The 19,593-nt window shown below is 33.2% G+C and overlaps 1 protein-coding gene across 1 annotated transcript in view; it reads right to left on the reverse strand.

The window, feature by feature from the left end:
- The window catches only part of LOC125676201 (uncharacterized), a 249,116-nt gene that overhangs the window by 162,618 nt on the left and 66,905 nt on the right, over window positions 1-19,593 (reverse strand). The window contains exons 4-8 of the mRNA XM_056159113.1: window positions 12,990-13,228; window positions 12,634-12,754; window positions 7,436-7,849; window positions 3,840-4,013; window positions 3,125-3,679 (exon numbers count right to left, since the gene is read on the reverse strand). Of these exons, the coding sequence (XP_056015088.1) occupies window positions 3,125-3,679; window positions 3,840-4,013; window positions 7,436-7,849; window positions 12,634-12,754; window positions 12,990-13,228 (1,503 nt within the window). The remainder of the gene's footprint in view (window positions 1-3,124; window positions 3,680-3,839; window positions 4,014-7,435; window positions 7,850-12,633; window positions 12,755-12,989; window positions 13,229-19,593) is intronic.

The raw sequence follows: 19,593 nt of genomic DNA on the forward strand, positions 1-19,593 counted from the left end.
ATGACCATAAGGTTTTTGTTTTTTGTCAAAATTATTTTGAAACTTGGGTTGTATATGTATCTTGGTATTCTTAACAAATATGGACAGTCATAATTTCTCTCCAGCACGCGTATGTACGTGTATTACATTCTGATTGGACGAATTTTAAATCGCCATAACTTTCTTATAAATGATGGAACCAATATGAAATTTATACTGTAAGTATATCTATGAAATGTCTATTGAATAACATCAACACTGATGCTGAGTCATACACGCGTGTGCGTGTATGCACGTGCATAGCTTTCCTTCCATTTTTTGGGTACTAAAATGGCCATAACTATAGAATTAAAAACTCAAATGAATTCAAATCTACCCTGTAGATCTATGATATAAATGCCTATAAAATGGTATCAGCAAATATTCCATTATCAAAATCGCGTGGGTGTGAATGTGCGTGCATTGTAAACTTTAATGTCTAAATTAAAGTATTGGTCTATAACATTTTTAGATTGCAATGAATAGGTTTGAAATTTAGGTTGCAGATATGTTTTGGGCCTCTCCATTTATTGATGGTGTCAAAATCACTTCCCTGCACGCGCATCCACGTGTGCTTAATTCTGATTGGACGATTTTTAAATTCCCATAACTTTCTTATAAATGAGGCAATCAATACCAAATTTATGTAGTAATTATATCGTTCAAATGTCTATTGAATAGCATCAACAAAATTGCTGTGACGCACTCACGCGCACGTGTATGCACGTACATTGATTTCGGTCTTTGTAGTTTTGAATTGCGGTTCATTTCTCGTTTTTCATTGAACTTTTGTGAAACTTCTCTTGTACTCATATAGTAAGACTTGTAATGTATCGAGATAGACAAATTACTTATCAGTACGTACATGTACGTACGTGCACGTGCATAGAATTCTCAGATCTTTATAACTAATTTGTACTAGCATGAAATGGACTGAACGTTTAAAAAATAGTTATATATTCACATGCTTCTCAGTTTGCAATGGCCAAAACCACTTGTACTGAAACAAATGACACCACTTGCTAAATGGGGGAATGTTTGGGGAACATCTGTAACGGTTCCCGTTACAATAAATACTAGTTAAGGTCTAATTGTAACGGGGACCGTTACATATGTTCCCCAAACCTCCCCCAGTTAACAAAGTATGTCATTGTTAACCTATAGCAAGAATCATGTTATTTTAGCCTTTCATTACACGTAGTGCGTTTAATATTGCCATTTCAGTACCAAAAAATGAAAACAAAGTAATGCACGTGGATGTACGCGCACGCGAGTATGATTCTGCACCTTTGTTGATATCATTCAACAGGCATTTGTATCATATACCCACAGTATGGATTTCATAACGTTTCCATCAAATATAAGGAAGTTGAAGTGATTTTGAAATCGTCCAATCATAATTCAGCATACTGAGCAGTAGTTTTAACCTAAGCGATTTGTAAGGAGTACCAAGACACAACTAGAACCTCAAAATTAAAAGAATTTAATAAAAACAAAAACAGTATCGTCCTTAAAAATAACATTTGAAAGGCGATGCACGCACATGCGCGTACTTGTTGGCATTTTTTATTACCCCAAGATATAGATACACATGTTATATACCTATGCTGTGAATATCAACTAATTCCCTTCATTCCTAAGATAGTTACAGACGTTTTAGTATTATCCAATCAAATTAAAGCGCACGTGCATGCGCGTGAAGATTGGTAATTTTGACCATGCAGATCGGTTAAATATCTTAATATCTACCTATGATATGAATATCAACCCATTTCAATGAAAAACAAAAAAGTTAGGCTGATTACAAAGTTAATATATGAAAATTGTGATGCACGTACATGCGCATGCACGCGCGTGCAAAGAAAATGGATATCATTTTTTACATCTACAAATGATATACTATCATCCTAATATGGTTTCATATCGACCCCGTGTAAATTTCGATTTCGTAAATGTTGTACAAAAATTGCAATGTACGTGCGTTCTGCACATCTACAAACGCTATACTGGAAATATATATGTATTTTTGTATATGTAAAAATCCTGGAAATATTCATAATATTATTTAGACATATATATAGAATCATGCCTTGCAACGTTGTTCTTATGACTGATACTATTAGTTCACTTATTGGTTTTTGATTTTCCTTTAAACAGGATGATCTGAGTGATATTGTGTGACCAAATAAAATCCCCCTTAGTTGTCACTTAATGAAAAAGGTGTCCTTTTCATTAACTTAAAAATCTTATTATGTGTCATTCTTACAATAAAGGATCGAACTAGATCGCACAAGTATATGAATTGATATATTTAATTGCTGGGATAAAATTTAGAAATTCATTTCAAAATCAAGGATTAACTCCCTCATGCATATTTCTATCCTTGGATGAATTTAGCTCCAGTTTTGGCACTCTAGTTTTCCTTTTAGCTCTAACAAGTTTATTATTATTTCGAATTTCCATTGAGCATCACTGTAGAGACATTATTTGTCGAAATGCGTATCTGGTGCATCTAAATTGGTACCGTATAAGTTTTACATGAAATGTTGTCATTCTCCCATTGTATTATATATATCAAAAATATGTCATTAGGAAACCACCATCTTAAACACTAGAACAACATGTATTTTCATTTTTTAAAAAGCTTTCTAATATTTCACTATTACCATTACTTAGGAATTATACCAATTTTTTGAAAGTGTTTTGATATGCTAGCAGTGCTATTATTACCTGTAAATACATAGAGCATTATTAAAACCATGTCTAGCGCTGAGCAATATAAATTGAGCAGAATGCAGTGAATGTAATTATTCATACTTTAAGACGTACTCAGACATATTGAAGGTCAACACTGAGAATCACTATGCGTATTATTTGCAACTTTCAAAATCTTGCATCTTTTCAAAATTATTTTTTATATTTTTAATTGTTTCGCATTAACAGTACATGGATCGGATATACTTTGATCAATGTAAATCATTTTTGGATTAGTGATACGTAAGTAGGATAATAAAATTCACAACAAAATAAGATAAAGTGTCCAGTGCACCATCAATGATTGGAAATAATTAGTAAACAAACGTAGCAAAAACCCAAGTAAACTTACGTATTTCAGACACCATCTTTCTTACTCCAAAGAATCTATCACCACAGTCTCTGTCCTCTCTCTCCTCCACCATGACGTGTCGTATTACGTCTATCCCCAGTCTTCTGATAAACAACTTATTCATCCTTTCCGGTAGATACATGTATCGCTCTCTCTCATCTGGAGAATACCACCATGTACGGACATACTCCATCAACGAATCTACAGACGACAGATTAATGTAGTTTTGATAGTCCTCGTCAATTTTCAGACAAGCCAGAACAAAGTGACCCATCACCTGATGACGGACATCATCTGATACAAACCCCACAGTCCCGCTACTACCATCTCCATTCATTGTTAATACCTTGTCGTTGTACACCAGATCGTTAATCACCTCGACAGCTTCAGTTGTACACATTTGATGATGTAATTCCCTTAAACAAGGGAATACTCCTTGAATTATCCTAAGTCTATTCTCCCGCAAGGCATTTACACTGATGGTATAGTTTTCAGACATCAAAATCATTAATAATATGCTCCACTTTTTGATGTCAGATGCCAATTCTGTAAATCCTACATGTAAATTATTTTGATATATTGGCGAGATAGTAAACGGATTAAACATACAATTACATCACATTGATTTATTCTTGTATCTAAACTATGGAGATTTGATCTAATGGTGTACAACTTCACTAATTGATTATGTTGATGTGACAAGTTTTAAACTGACCTTTCTCAAATCTTCCTAGGATTGTATATGCTGATATAAATCTTACAGCTTCCTCGTATGAAATTCCATTTGCCCACACTATAAGGTCTAAGTTCTTTATTCTGCACCACTCTTGTATAAATGTTTTAAACTCCTCAACAGCGAAGACCTCATGGAACATTTCGGAAAAGTCGTCTATGTAAAATGAAGAGCAATATTATATAGTAATACACTAGACATTAAAAATATTTATATACAATTCCATCTTTGAATAATCACGTTCTCACAAATACGAATTGTACATATGTACGTTAAATTCATAATACATACAATAATAGTAACCAGTATTCATAAAACATAAAACACTTATATTGGGTAGGGAAGACAAAGGACTAAATATATTGTGCAAAAAGCAGTCATTACTGAATTTTGTACTTATAATCGCGGCAAGCTGCTAACAAACAAATTGATGGTACAGGGGTTTCAACAATCTCGATTGATGTCAGCATTTCGCAAAGTCTATGGTCGTTATGACGATCCATTTCGTCAATGCAACCTATCATTGGGTCAAATGCTGTCCGACGTGTTTCATACCGATTGTTAAGCCGTTCTTGGCACACTGATCTTTACTCAAAGATCGCAAGAGCCAGTTTGCAGCTCTTCACTGGCAATAGTAACGTCTCCTTCTTGAGCGGGACGTTAAACACTATACTGTACAACCAACCAACCAACGGGTTTATGAAAAGGGCGACCATCATTAACGGTCCTTTAGTTGATATATAAACAAACTGACCTTGAGCGTATAGTTTCAACACTTTTGTTTCGGAATTATCCACAGGGGCGTGGTTTTACCATTTATTTTGGTTTTCAAAATGGAGTTCCATCCTAACAATGCGTTTTTAACTGTTATCACCATTTTCTGACGAAAGGGGGGTTCCAACCCTCGTTGCTTCTCTGAATCCGCCCTGACTCACCTCAATAATGAAGTGCCTAATATAACCCACGTTTAGTGCTAAGAATCGTGGCAGTGAGTGTTCCTTAACGAGCCAACGCCTACTATAACACAGGACCTTTACCCCCAAGGTCATATCCAAAAAAACTATGATACTTCTCAATAATGTGCGTTTGGCGAAGGAACAGCCATTTCTCTCATAGGGTATGACGCAGCCATAGCGTGAGTAGGGCTTCGACGCACGATTTCCTTGTCAAAAAGCGAATGTTAAAACCGCTGAGGTACCACTACCAATTCAAATTGAACGATGCATTCTTCCATTGTTACAAAATCTGATATGCTCATCCTCATTTATCAGTTAGGATATAGAGTGTTAAGGACAGACAGACAGACCAATTTATAATTACCCAACGCTATCATTAATAAAACAGTTTGCAAACTTGTTTACTATCGCTGAATATTTTAAATGGAAAAATCTCATTGTTCAATATTTAAATAATTATACAATAGTCTTGTCATACTAGGAAATACATAAATTGTGTTTACGGTGTATTTTTCTTTATTCTCTAGTTTCTTTTTTTGCTAGTAAGTAAATTGCGCTATTTGTTTAAGGTTGTCTATGCTTCTATATCAGAGGAATTATTTATATTTTAAATCCACACAACTAACCCCATCCCAATTTTTCCCTGCGTTTTATTTGATTATTAAACACAGTTTTCAATGCGATTTGAAATATACTTAGTCTAATCATACATTTATTAGAATGTGAAGTGTAAATCCTGATGATGTAAACGTTTTTGGGTCTTTTTACAACAGTTATTAGATTAATTCAACATTTGATTGTTATATAAACTTTAAGAACATATATTCAACCATGTGAGAATAAAACCACAAATAGCAAATGACACGATTTAACGTTGTTGTCAGTAAGTTAATTTGTAAGTTGCCCTCAATATCATGTATATCTTGTTCTAATGATTTTTAGCATGTACCTTATTTATTTTGAAATAACTAATAAGAAAATATGTACCTGTAATGTGCTTGATTATATAGCTAATAAATAGCCTATTATCAATAATCTGCGTAAAATCTAGAGAATGTTAGCATTTAATATCGTGAGAATTTATTGAACGCTAACGTTGTATTGCGTAAATGGGGTGCGCACGAAACATTCCGTGTATGAGCGTTCGATATTAACCTTACCCTAATGACGTAAACAACCAAAACGGCAGACGACGGTCCTCTGAATCTGACAGAGACGGTATCTGACATCGTATTTGATATTTGATAAAAACAAATATTCATTTTATTTACTTAAACTAAATGTTTTACTGTACATAAATTAGATTCCACGCACAAGTACTCTGAAGTTGAAATAAAAAAATATGCTAGAGTTCCTCATTGACAATATCTTCGTGATCTTTGGTGATCAGGTCTTCCAACAGTCTGTTGGGATTCCCATGGGCACGAATTGTGCTCCTTTGTTAGCTGACCTGTTTTTATATTCATATGAAGCAGAATTTATTCAAAAACTTCTAAGTGAGAACAAAAAATCTCTGGCTGTGACCTTCAATTCGACTTTTAGATATATCGATGACGTTTTGTCTATTAACAATGATAGCTTTCATTCATATGTCGATTTGATATATCCCTGTGAGCTCAAAATAAAGGACACCACAGAGTCGTCCACTTCTGCTTTATACTTAGATATTTTATTGAAAGTAGACATTAACGGCAAACTGACAACTCAACTGTATGACAAACGGGATGATTTCAGCTTCTCCATCGTCAACTTCCCATATTTGTGTAGTAATATTCCATTATCACCTGCATATGGTGTTTATATATTTCAACTGATTTGATATGCAAGAGCTTGTTCTGTGTATAGTCAGTTTTTAAATCGAGGTAAGCTACTGACAAACAAGTTGATGGTACAGGGATTTCAACAGTCTCGATTGAAGTCAGCATTTCGCAAATTCTATGGTCGTTATAACGATCTAGTTCGTCAATACAACCTCGCATTGGGTCAAATGCTGTCTGACGTGTTTCATACCGATTGTTAAGCCGTTCTTGGCACACTGATTTTGACTGCGGATAACTCCGTTTACCTGATCAGGATATAGAGCTCACGGCGGGTGTGACCGGTTAACAGGGGATGCTTACTCCCCTAGGCACCTGATCCCACCTCTGGTGTGTCCAGGGGTCCGTGTTTGCCCAACTATCTATTTTGTATTGCTTATAGGAGTTATGAGATTGATCACTGTTCGTTATCTTCACCTTGCATGTCCCCATTCACAAAATCAGTTTGCTTCATGCATCAATGCAGTGTTTAATATTGAACAGTTAAGAAATGCTGGTTGATATTGCATACTTTCACTTTAGATGCCAGTATTCATGAATTCTCGTCTATTTTCAAGTATTTTGAGTGAAAAGGGATATAATTTAAGAAATACATGCTTTAGCTATATAATAATAGGGTTACTCGGAAACTCATGCATTTTCACAGCTAACGCGTGCCAATAATCGCCAATAAAAGTTCAATAACCCTATCTTATTTGACTCTGTTTACTTTGAGCTATCTTATATTGCTATAGGAGTTATGAGATAGATCAATGTTCGTTACCTTCAACTTTCAATTTGAAATAGCTAATGACTAAACAGGTACCTTCAAAATCCTCGTTCATAACACCCTGTGCTCGTCCCTCAACAACCAGTCTCATCACCGTTATAGGGGTGTCCACTGACTGTTCTGTGTAATTAGATTGAAGGAGATACTCTGAGGTGTATATATTTAGGGAACTATCTGAAGCGACCTGTATGTAGAAGTCTTTATCTATGTCACTCAGCAGACAGTTCTCTCGGTAAGATCTCGTTACATCTTTATCTCGGAGATAGCTGATAAGTATAATGTCACCGTCACATTCCACCAGTCCTTTCTTCTCCAACTCACTCAATGTCTTCCTGACATCAATATCACCCATAGTGGCGTCATCATTCATATCTTCATCCAAGAAAGCATCACACAATAACAAAGTGTAGAGAACGACACGCTGATCCTTTGTTAAATCAGGTAACGGATCTGTGTGTGTAACAAAGTAAACGTTAATAAATAATAATATTCATTGTAACAAAATAAATGTTAATAAATAATAATATCCATTAGAGTATTCATTATAAGAAAGTAAATATTTATAAATTATATTGTTCATCATAACACAGTAAATGAAAGGTGAAGATAACGAACAGTAAATGTTATTAAATAAATAATAGTATTCATTATAACCCAGTGAATGTTAATAAATAATAATATTCATTATAATACAGTAACTGCTTATAAATAATGGTATCCACTATAAATGTTAATAAATAATATAATTGATTATAACACAGTAACACTTGATAAATAATAGTATTCATTATAACAGAGTAAATGTTAATTAATTATGGTTGTCATTATGACTTAGTGAATGTTAATAAATAATAGTATTCATTAAAGTATTCATTATAACAAAGTAGATGTATATAAATAATATCATTCATTATAACAAAGTACATATTACAAAGTTTGTTTGCGTATTTCTATATCACATTTTCGTAGTTTCCACTCATGTTGGGAAGTCACGAGCTTTAGGTCATGTGCCACAAATTTTGACAGATGCACGACAGATATATACTATCATATCATTGAGTTTGTTTGGATGATGATATCTAGTTAAATGTAATAAAAAATATTCGGCTGCAAATATCAATTGTTGTAATTTGCACACTATTAGCGAGTAGTTAAGATTTTACCTCTTGTAATTTCAAGTTTAGTGGCGATTTTGCAAATTAAAAGTACTTCCACCCTCCTGTGATGTCAAATTATTTTCCAAAATGAATGATTTTATTCAGATTTATGCAAGACGGGGATATAAATGTTTTCCATTACGCGGCTGAGTTAAGGCTTTCCCCATAAATAAAAGTGCTGTAAAAACGTACTTTACCGCACTGGCACATTACATGACGTCATAATGAAAAATACGTCATGACGAAGGTCATGACGTACATATCTACAGTCCTTTTGCGGTTGGAAATGTCAAAATATTTTTTCGTTATTTACCACCGCTGTCAAACGATAAACCACAATCGTGTAAACGTTTCTGTCAATTGGGTTATATTAATTCTATTTGATATTGAAATAGTTTCAATTTCTTTTTTATATAACAGACATGCTAAAGTAATATCCATATTATATTCTGATCTTGCTATCGACCCTAATATGCACGTATAGTGACCTTCACAATGGACTCATTTGCATAAACAGGGTTTTCGTACATAAAATTTCATCATCGGCACGACACCCCGAGGTTTTTCAGTGAAAGATGTTTGATTTATGTGACGTGAACTTCAGTGCAAAAGGAAAGTTAGGGGAGCAAGTTGTGGCTTCAACAGAAAACATGTTTTTCAGGCTAGATTCAAATTCATATATGCACAAATCGCTGCATCTTGCATATTCAATGCAAAAATTAGACATGTTACAAGTCACGATAAACTTGTTCCCATCACTTTTCAAATTAAGAAATTAATATGCTTTGAAGTTATAGTATTTTCAACTTGCATTGCTATCTGAATATCGTGCCAATGAAACGATTTATACATACACAGTGCGATTTTATCTTGATATTTGATCACGTGATATACAGCTGATGTAGAGACTGTCGGTCTGGTGAAAAATGTATGGGAGGTCAATATGCACTTAATTATATATACACATTGTTTTTTGTATAAAAGGGCTGTGTGTACAGAATTTGTCAAAACTTGATCTGTTTATTAATGGTTTTCCTCCTGACATATTTATATGGCCCTACTTAACACAACTGCGTAGGTATTATGAAAAATATTAAACACACAATATTTTAAAAGTCTAGGATATATATGTATAACAAGTAACATATTTCAAAATATTGAATCCAAGAGAAATAAGTCTGTTTTAATGATTTCTTTAACAGGTCTAATTTACAATAGATTTCATATATATATATATATATATATATATATATATATATATATATATATATATATATATATATATATATATATCTGTTCCTTCCTCGGGACGATATAATATTTACATAGAAAAGAAAACTAAATAGAAAAGGAAACTAAAACTTCAACTAAACTAGAAAAGCTGATAAAGAAAAAAACGTCTACATATTAAATTTCTTGAGTGTAAGATGTGGCAATAGTAAAGTCTGTTCCCATCGAGCGTCAAGACAAATCTGACCGATATATATATATATATAAATAAATAAATATATATATATATATATATATATATATATATATATATATATATATATATATATATAATTCAATAAAAAAGCAGGAAAATATACAGTTCCAAAATATATTTAAATCACTAGCGCTTTCTGGATTTTAACATCCATCCTCAGGTGAATACAAATTAATAATTATTATTATAATAATTGTTATTATAATTATTATTAATTTGTATTCACCTGAGGATGGATGTTAAAATCCAGAAAGCGCTAGTGATTTAAATATATTCTGGAACTGTATATTTTCCTGCTTTTTTATTGAATTATTTTGACTGTGTGATATCAACTCTTTCTATTTGGATTATATATATATATAGAGAGAGAGATCAGTTCTTTCTCTCACATAATGGACAGTTTGAGGCTTATATCCTACTTAAAACATTACATCTTTTGTTCTAAGAATGTACAGTCTCAGGTAAACCCATTCACAATGATAGTTATGAATAAAGCTATTTTTGAATAGTCTGACAATATAACTAGTCTTGCGTAGAAGTATGTTTCTTTTGTTCACTTATTGGACAGTGTCAGGTAAGTAATCTTGTACTGCAGATTTTATATTCACTCACTCTATAGTACTGAGCCATATCAACATGTCTTCTTCTGACCAGGAGAGCATTTTCACTGCACAATCAAAATTTAAGGATTTTAATGAAAGTACTGCAAATATTATTTTAATGAGTGTTATATTCTGGATATGGAAGGTGAGAAAGTTATGGAGTCAAATTTTGATTTGAAAAGCAGTGTTTTCGAATATTTGGACGAGGAAATAATTAACGCCAGCCAAAAGAACTCAATACGCCCATCTCGTGAAATGAAATGAAATTATTCATGAAAGCGAAAATAATAATTCAGAATTAGGATATGCTGATAAAGAAAACATTAAAAAAATGTTGTGAAGAAGTTTCGGAATGTGCCTCTGAATAAAGCGAAATTCAAATACAGTATGGAAATATGTCTTTCAAATTGAAGTTTTGATGTGATATAATAATGGCCAATGGAATTTTAAAAAATTGTGAATTTTAAAGTTGAAGCAGATAATTCTACTAAAGGAAATATCGTTTTAAGCGTTTCGGTGATTTTTCCGATATCTGTGATGAGTCTTACTTGTAGGGAATTTACAATTGAATTTGTATCTCTTTGACAAACGTATTATTTTTCTCTTATTTCAGCCTACCTGTAGACGTCTAATAAGTTATTGGGTTTACCTGGCACTGTCCAATAAGTTGACAATTACTGTCCATTATTTTTAAGAACGGGCAGTATATGTCCATTCTTAAAAAAAATGGACAGTAATTGTCAACTTATTGGACACCTACAGGTAACCTTTTCACTACAAGAGGACTTTCTTCTATATAAAAGCCTAAAAAGACAAATGATTGCATAATAAAAATGTTTTAAATATATGACTCCACTTTTTGGCACGCTGTTTTTGGCTATAATAGCTCTAAAACTTCATTATTATTTCGGATTTCAAACATTTCGGTTGAACATCACTGAAGAGACATTATTTGTCGAAATGCGCATATGGTGCATCAAAATTGGTACCGTATAAGTTTTACATATATTAGATCCTTACCTTTTTCAAATGTTTTTCGCGCAATATCAACTTTCACGTGTTACTTTTCAATTGTATATTACTTACTGTGACGTCATATTATATTTATGAATGTAGTCTTGCATTACGTTGCGTTGCTATGTCAGATGTAAAACTTATACGGTACCAATTTTGATGCACCAGATGCGCATTTCGAAAAATAATGTCTCTGCAGTGATGCTCAACCGAAATGTTTGAAATCCGTAATAACAATGAAGTTTTAGAGCTATTATAGGGAAAAACAGTGTGCCAAAAAAGTGGAGTCAAATTCGTCTAAGGATAATAGGTATGCATGAGGGAGATAATCCTTAATTTTGAAATGAATTTCTAAATTTTATCACAGCAATTAAATATACATCCGTATTTTCAAGCTAGTAACGAAGTACTTAGCTACTGGGCTGTAGAGACCCTCGGGGACTAACAGTTTAACCAGCAGAGTCCTCGACCCAGGGGTCATAATGTAAAACTTATACGGTACCAATTTTAATGCACCATATGCGCATTTCGACAAATAATGTCTCTTCAGTGATGCTCAACCGAAATGTTTGAAATCCGAAATAACAATGAAGTTTTAGAGCTAGTATAGGGGAAAAAAGTGTACCAAAAAGTGGAGTCAAATTCCTTTAAGGATAAGAGTTATACGTGAGGGAGATAAATACTGCAATAACTTTTATACTGCTGTAGTTATTTGTGAATTTTATAGTGTTTTAGTTATCTGTCATTTTTATACTGCTGTAGTCACCTGTTAAGTTTTATACAGCTGTAGTTATTTTTTAGTTATATAATGTTGTAGTTACCTGTAAGTTTTATATGCAGTTACCTGTCAGTTTTATACTGCTGTAGTAATCTGTGAGTTTTATACTACTGCAGTTACCTGTCAGTTTTATACTGTTATATTTACCTGTCAGTTTTATCTGTTGTTAGCTGTCAGTTTTATACTGCTGTAATTACCTGAGCTCTCACTCTTCTGGCTGGTGGACCCTTTTTGATCTGAGTATCCAAGTTCATTGTCTTTCAGGTCTGTAGAACTGTCATTATCAGCATCTATCCTCGGTCGTTTCCTAACAGGACCCTATATACATAACAGTAAATACATGATTTTGTTCGAATTTGAATTTTTATGGACCACGTTTAAGTCAGCTGATAGTATTAGAATATTTTATATGCGATTTAGAGTTTGATATGACTATAATTATTGACAAAGGCAAATTACTATACCAAATGAAGATTGAAATCATCTATTTTCATACACCTGTTGGTGTATTGCAAGAAATCTGCTCAATATGTAATTATAAGTGAATGATAACCTGCTCCTCGTCTTCAGATCTATCTTTGGAGGTGTCGCTCATGGCGTCATCTGAGCTATTTTTGGAGGTGTCGCTCATGGTGTCGTCTGAGTTATATTTGGAGATGTTGCTCATTGCGTCGTCTGAGTTATCTTTGGATGTGTCGCCCATGGCCTCGTCTGAGCTATTTGTGGAGGTATCCTTCTCTGCCATGATCAAAACATTGAAACCATCTACGACATTGTCTGAGAAGTTGAAATCTAGGAATAAAACATACTATGATGATTTTAATTTTAGAAAGGTTTCATCACGAGTTGTCTATATATTAACAAGTCGCTGTCCTTTAAAGAGGAAATGCGAAATATATGGACTTTCTAACAGAAATTTAATATAAAACGTGTCCTTTTAAAACCTTGATCCATTTCAATATTTCATTATAAGTCATTATGAGTTCAATCACTATATACTGGTATATAGGCCCTGTGGATGAATGATGAAGCTAACGAACAGTGGTCAACCTCGTCTATAACTTCTATAAGGAAAATAACATAGAGAGTTGGGCAAACACAGAACCCTGGACACACCAGAGGTGGAATCAGGTACCTAAGAAGAGTAATCACCCCCTGTTGATCGGTTACACCCACCGTGATCCCAATATTTTGATCACATAAACGGAGTGATCCATGATCAAAATCTTTGTGCCAAGAACTGCCTAGAAATCGGTTTGAAACAAGTCAGATAGCATTTGACCTAGTGATAAGTTGTATTGGCAAACTACAGCTGCTGTAGTTACATGTAAATTTTATACTGTTCTAGTTACCTGTCAGTTTTACACCTGTGTAGTTACCTGTCAACTTTATACTGTTGTAGTTACCTGTCACTTTTATACTAATGAAGTTACTTGTCAATTTTATTCTGCCGTACTTACCTGTAAGTTTTATACTACTGTAGTTACACGTCAGTTTTATTATGCTATAGTTACCTGTCAGTTTTATACTGCTGTAGTTACCTGTCAGTTTTATACTACTGTAGTTACCTGTCAATTGTATACACCTGTAGTTACATGTCAGTTTTATACTATTGTAGTTACCAGTCAATTTTATACACCTGTAGTTACATGTCAGTTTTATACTATTGTAGTTACCAGTCAGTTTCATACTACTGTAGTTTCATGTCAGTTTTAAACTGTTGTAGTTACATGTTAGTTTTATACTGTTGTAGTTACCTGTCAGTTTTATACTGTTGTAGTTACCTGTCAGTTTTATACTGCTGTGGTTACCAGTCAGTTTTATACTACTGTAGTTACATGTCAGTTTTAAACTGTTGTAGTTACATGTCAGTTTTATACTGCTGTAGTTACTTGTCAGTGTTATACTGCTTTAGCTACCTGTCAGTTTTATACTGCTGTAGTTATCTGCCAGTTTTAAATTGTTGTAGTTACCTGTTAGTTTTAAATTGATGTAGTTACCTGTCAGGTTTATACTATACTACCTACCGGTTAGTTTTATACTGCTGACGTTACATTTCAGTTTTATACTGCTGTAGTTACTTGTCAGTTTTAAACTGCTGTAGTTATCTGCCAGTTTTAAACTGTTGTAGTTACCTGTCAGTTTTAAACTGATGTACCTCTCTGTTTTATACTACTGTTGTTACCTGTCAGTTGTATACCGCTCTAGTTACCTGTCAGTTTTATTTTGTTGTAGTTACCTGTCAGTTTTATACTATCGACATTACCTGTCAGTTTTATGCTGCTTTAGTTATCTGTCAGTTTTATACTGCTATAGTTATCTATCAGTTTTATACTACTGTAGTTACCTGTCAGTTTTATACAGTTATAGGTACCAGTCAGCTTCATTCTGTTGTAATTACCTATCAGTTTTACATGCATACTGCTCTAGTTACTTGTCAATTTTATACTACTGTAAATATATCTCCATTTTAAACAACTGTAGTTACCTGCTAGTTTTATACTGCTGTAGTCACCTGTCAGATTTTTACTGTAAAGTTACCTGTCAGTTTCAAACAGCTATAGTTACCTGTCAGTTTTATACTGCTGTAGTTACCTGTCAGTTTTATACTGATTTAATTACCTGTCACTGTTATCTGTAGTTACCTGTTAGTTTTATACTATTGTAGTTAGCTGTCAGTTTTACACTGCTGTAGTAACCTGTCAGTTTTATAATATGTTAACCTGTCAGTTTTATACTGTTGTAGTTATATGTCAGTTTATACTACTGTAGTTACCTGTCAGCTTTATACAGCTGTATTTACATGTCAATTTTATACTGCTGTAGTTACCTGTCAGTTTTATGTTGCTGTAGTTACGTGTCAGTTTTATACTACTGTTGTTATCTGTCAGTTTTATACTGCTTTAGTTACTTGTCAATTTTATATTTTTGTAGTTACCTGTCAGTTGTATACTATTAAAGCTACCTGTCGGTTTTATGCTGCTTTAGTTATCTGTCAGTTTTATACTGCTATAGTTACCTGTAATTTTTATACATCTGCCGTTATCTGTTAATTTTCTATTGGTGTAGTTACCTGTCATTTTTATACTGCTGTAGTTATATATCAGTTTTATACTGCTGTAGTTACCAGTCAGTTTTATACAGCAGATCTTACCTGTCAGTTTTATACTGCTGTAAATACCTGTCAGGTTTATACTGCTTTGTTAGCTTTCAGTTTTATACAGCTGTAGTTACCTGTCAGTTTTATACTACTTTAGTTACATGTCAGTTTTATACTGTTGTAGTTACCTGTTAGTTTTATACTACTGTAGATACCTGTGAGTTTTAAACTGTTGAAGTTACATGTCAATTTTATACTGTTGTAGTTACCTGTCAGTTTTATACTGCCGGAGTTACCTGTCAGTTTTATGCTGCTATAGTTACCTGTCAGTTTTATACTGCTATAGTTACCTGTCAGTTCTATACTGCTGCAGTTACCTTTCAGTTTTATACTGCTGTAGTTACCTGTCAATTTTATACTACTGTAGTTGCCTATCAGTTTTATACTACTGTAGTTACCTGTCAGTTTTAAACTGTTGTAGTTACATGTCAGTTTTATACTGTTGTAGTTACCTGTCAGTTTTATGCTACTATAGTTATCGGTCAGTTTTATACTACTTTAGTTGCATGTCAGTTTTATGCTGTTGTAGTTACCTGTGAGTTTTATACTACTGTAGTTACCTGTGAGTTTTATACTGTTGTAGGTACCTGTCAGTTTTATACTTCTGTAGTTACCTGTCAGTTTTATGCTACTATAGTTATCGGTCAGTTTTATACTGCTATAGTTACCTGTCAGTTTCATACTGCAGTAGTTACATGTCAGTTTTATACTAATGTAGTTACCTATCAGTTTTAAACTACTGTAGTTACCTGTCAGGTTTATATTCCTGTAGTTACCTTTCAGTTTTATACAGCTGTTGTTGCCTGTCAGTTTTATACTACTTTAGTTACATGTCAGTTTTATACTGTTGTAGTTACCTGTCAGTTGTATACTAATAAAGTTGCCTGTCAGTTTTATACTATTAAAGTTACCTGTCAGTTTTATATTACTGTAGTTGCCTGTCAGATTTATAATGCTTTAATTACCTGTCAGTTTAATACTACTATAGTGACCTGTCAGTTTTATAATGCTGTAGTTACCTCTCAGATTTATAATGCTGTAATTACCTGTCAGTTTTATACTGCTGTAGTTACCTGTTAGTTTTATACTGCTGTAGTTACCTATCAGTTTTTTATAGCTGTAGTTACTTGTCAGTTTGATACTACTGTCGTTACCTGTGAGTTTTATACTGTTGAGGTTACGTGTCAATTGTATACTGTTGTAGTTATCTGTCAGTTTTATACTGTTGTAGTTACCTATCAGTTTTCTATAGCTGTAGTTGCCAGTCAGTTTGATACTACTGTCGAAACCTGTCAGTTTTTTACTGTTGAAGTTACGTGTCAGTTTTATACTGTTGTAGTTACCTGTCAGTTTTATACAGCTGTAGTTACCTGTCAGTTTTATACTGTTGTAGTTACCTGTCAGTTTTATACTACAGTAGTTACCTATCAGTTTTATACTACTATAGTTACCTGTCAGATTTATACTTCTGTTGTTACCTGTCAGTTTTATACTACTTTTGTTACCTGTCAGTTTTACACCGCTCTAGTTACCTGTCAGTTTTATATTGTTGTAGTTACCTGTCAGTTTTATACTATTGAAGTTACCTGTCAGTTTTATGCTGCTTTAGTTATCTGTCAGTTTTAAACTGCTATAGTTACCTGTCAGTTTTATACTACTGTAGTTACCTGTCAGTTTATTACTATTACAGTTGCCTGTCAGTTTTAAACAGCTATAGTTACCTATCAGTTTTATACTCCTGTAGTTACCTGTCAGTTTTATACTGCTTTAATTACCTGTCACTTTTACCTGTAGTTACCTGTTAGTTTTATACTGTTGTAATTATCTCTGAGTTTTACACTGCTGTAGTTTCCTGTCAGTTTTATACTGTTGTATTACCTGTCAGTTTTATACTACAGTAGTTACCTATCAGTTTTTGTACTACTGTAGTTACCTCTCAGGTTTATACTACTGTAGTTACCTGTCAGGTTTATACTGCTGTAGTTACGTGTCAGTTTTATATTGTTGTAGTTACCTGTCAGTTTTATATTGTTGTAGTTACCTGTCAGTTTTATACAGCTGTAGTTACCAGTCAGTTTTATTCTGTAGTAGTTATCTGTCAGTTTTATACTACTGTTGCTACCTGTCAGTTTTACATGTATACTGCTCTAGTTACGTGTCAATTTTATACTACTATAGATACATCTCCATTTTAAATAACTGTAGTTACCTTCTAGTTTTATACTGCTCTAGTTACTTGTAAGTTTATTACTGTTATTACTGTTATAGTACCTGTCAGTTTTAAACAGCTATAGTTACCTGTCAGATTAATAATGCTGTAATTACCTGTCAGTTTAATACTACTATAGTGACCTGTCAGTTTTATGCTGTTGTAGTTACCTTTTAGTTTTATACTGCTGCAGTTACCTGTCAGTTTTCTATAGCTGTAGTTACCTGTCAGTTTTATACTACTGTCGTTAACTGTGAGTTTTAGACTGTTGAAGTTACGTGTCAATTTTATACTGTTGTAGCTACCTGTCAATTTTATACTGTTGTAGTTACCTGTCAGTTTTATACTCTTGTAGTTACCTGTCAATTTTATACTGTTCTAGTTACCTGTCAGTTTTATGCTACAGTAGTTACCTATCAGTTTTATACTACTGTAGTTACCTGTCAGGTTTTTACTGCTGTAGTTACTTGTCAGTTTTATACTGCTCTAGTTATCTGTGAGTTTTAAACTCTTTTAATTACAAGTCAGTTTAATACTGTTGTAGTTACCTGTCAGTTTTATACTATTGAAGTTACCTGTCAGTTTTATACTGCTTTAATTACCTGTCACTTTTACCTGTAGTTACCTGTTAGTTTTATTCTGTTGTAGTTATCTCTGAGTTTTACACTGCTGTAGTTACATGTCAATTTTATACTGTTGTAGTTACCTGTCAGTTTTATACTACAGTAGTTATTTGTGAGTTTTATACTGTTGAAATTACATGTCTATTTTATACTGTTGTAGTTACCTGTCAGTTTTATACTGTTGTAGTTACCTGTCAGTTTTATACTGTTGCAGCTAACTGTCAGTTTTATACTACTGCAGTTACCAGTCAGGTTTATACTGCTGTAGTTACCTGTCAGTTTTATACTGTTGAAATTACCTCTCAGTTTTATACTACTCTAGTTACCTGTCAGATTTATACTACTGTTGTTACTTGTCACCTTTATACGACTGTTGTTACCTGTCAGTTTTATACCGCTCTAGTTATCTGTCAGTTTTATAGTGCTGTAATTACCTGTCAGTTTTATAGTACTGTAGTTACCTGTCAGATTTATAATGGTGTAATTACCTGTCAGTTTTATACTGTTGTAGTTACCTGTTAGTTTTCTATAGCTGTAGTTACCTGTCAGTTTGATTCTACTGTCGTTACCTGTCAGTTTTATACTGTTGAGGTTACGTGTCAATTTTATACTGTTGTAGTTACCCGTCAGTTTTATACTGTTGTAGTTACCTGTCAGTTTTATACAGCTGTAGTTACCTCACAGTTTTATACTGTTGTAGTTACCTGTTAGTTTTATACTACAGTAGTTACCCATCAGTTTTATACTACTATAGTTACCTGTCAAATTTATACTCCTGTATTTACCTGTCAGATTTATACTTCTGTTGTTACCTGTCAGTTTGTACTACTGTTGTTACCTGTCAGTTTTACACCGCTCTAGTTACCTGTCAGTTTTATATTGTTGTAGTTACCTGTCAGTTTTATACTATTGAAGTTACCTGTCAGTTTTATGCTGCTTTAGTTATCTGTCAGTTTTAAACTGCTATAGTTACCTGTCAGTTTATTACTATTACAGTTACCTGTCAATTTCAAACAGCTATAGTTACCTATCAGTTTTATACTCCTGTAGTTACCTGTCAGTTTTATAGTGCTTTAATTACCTGTCACTTTTACCTGTAGTTATCTGTTGTAGTTATCTCTGAGTTTTACACTGCTGTAGTTTCCTGTCAGTTTTATACTGTTGT

Source organism: Ostrea edulis, chromosome 3 (assembly GCF_947568905.1).
Source record: "Ostrea edulis chromosome 3, xbOstEdul1.1, whole genome shotgun sequence".
Classification (NCBI taxonomy): Eukaryota; Metazoa; Mollusca; class Bivalvia; order Ostreida; family Ostreidae; genus Ostrea; species Ostrea edulis.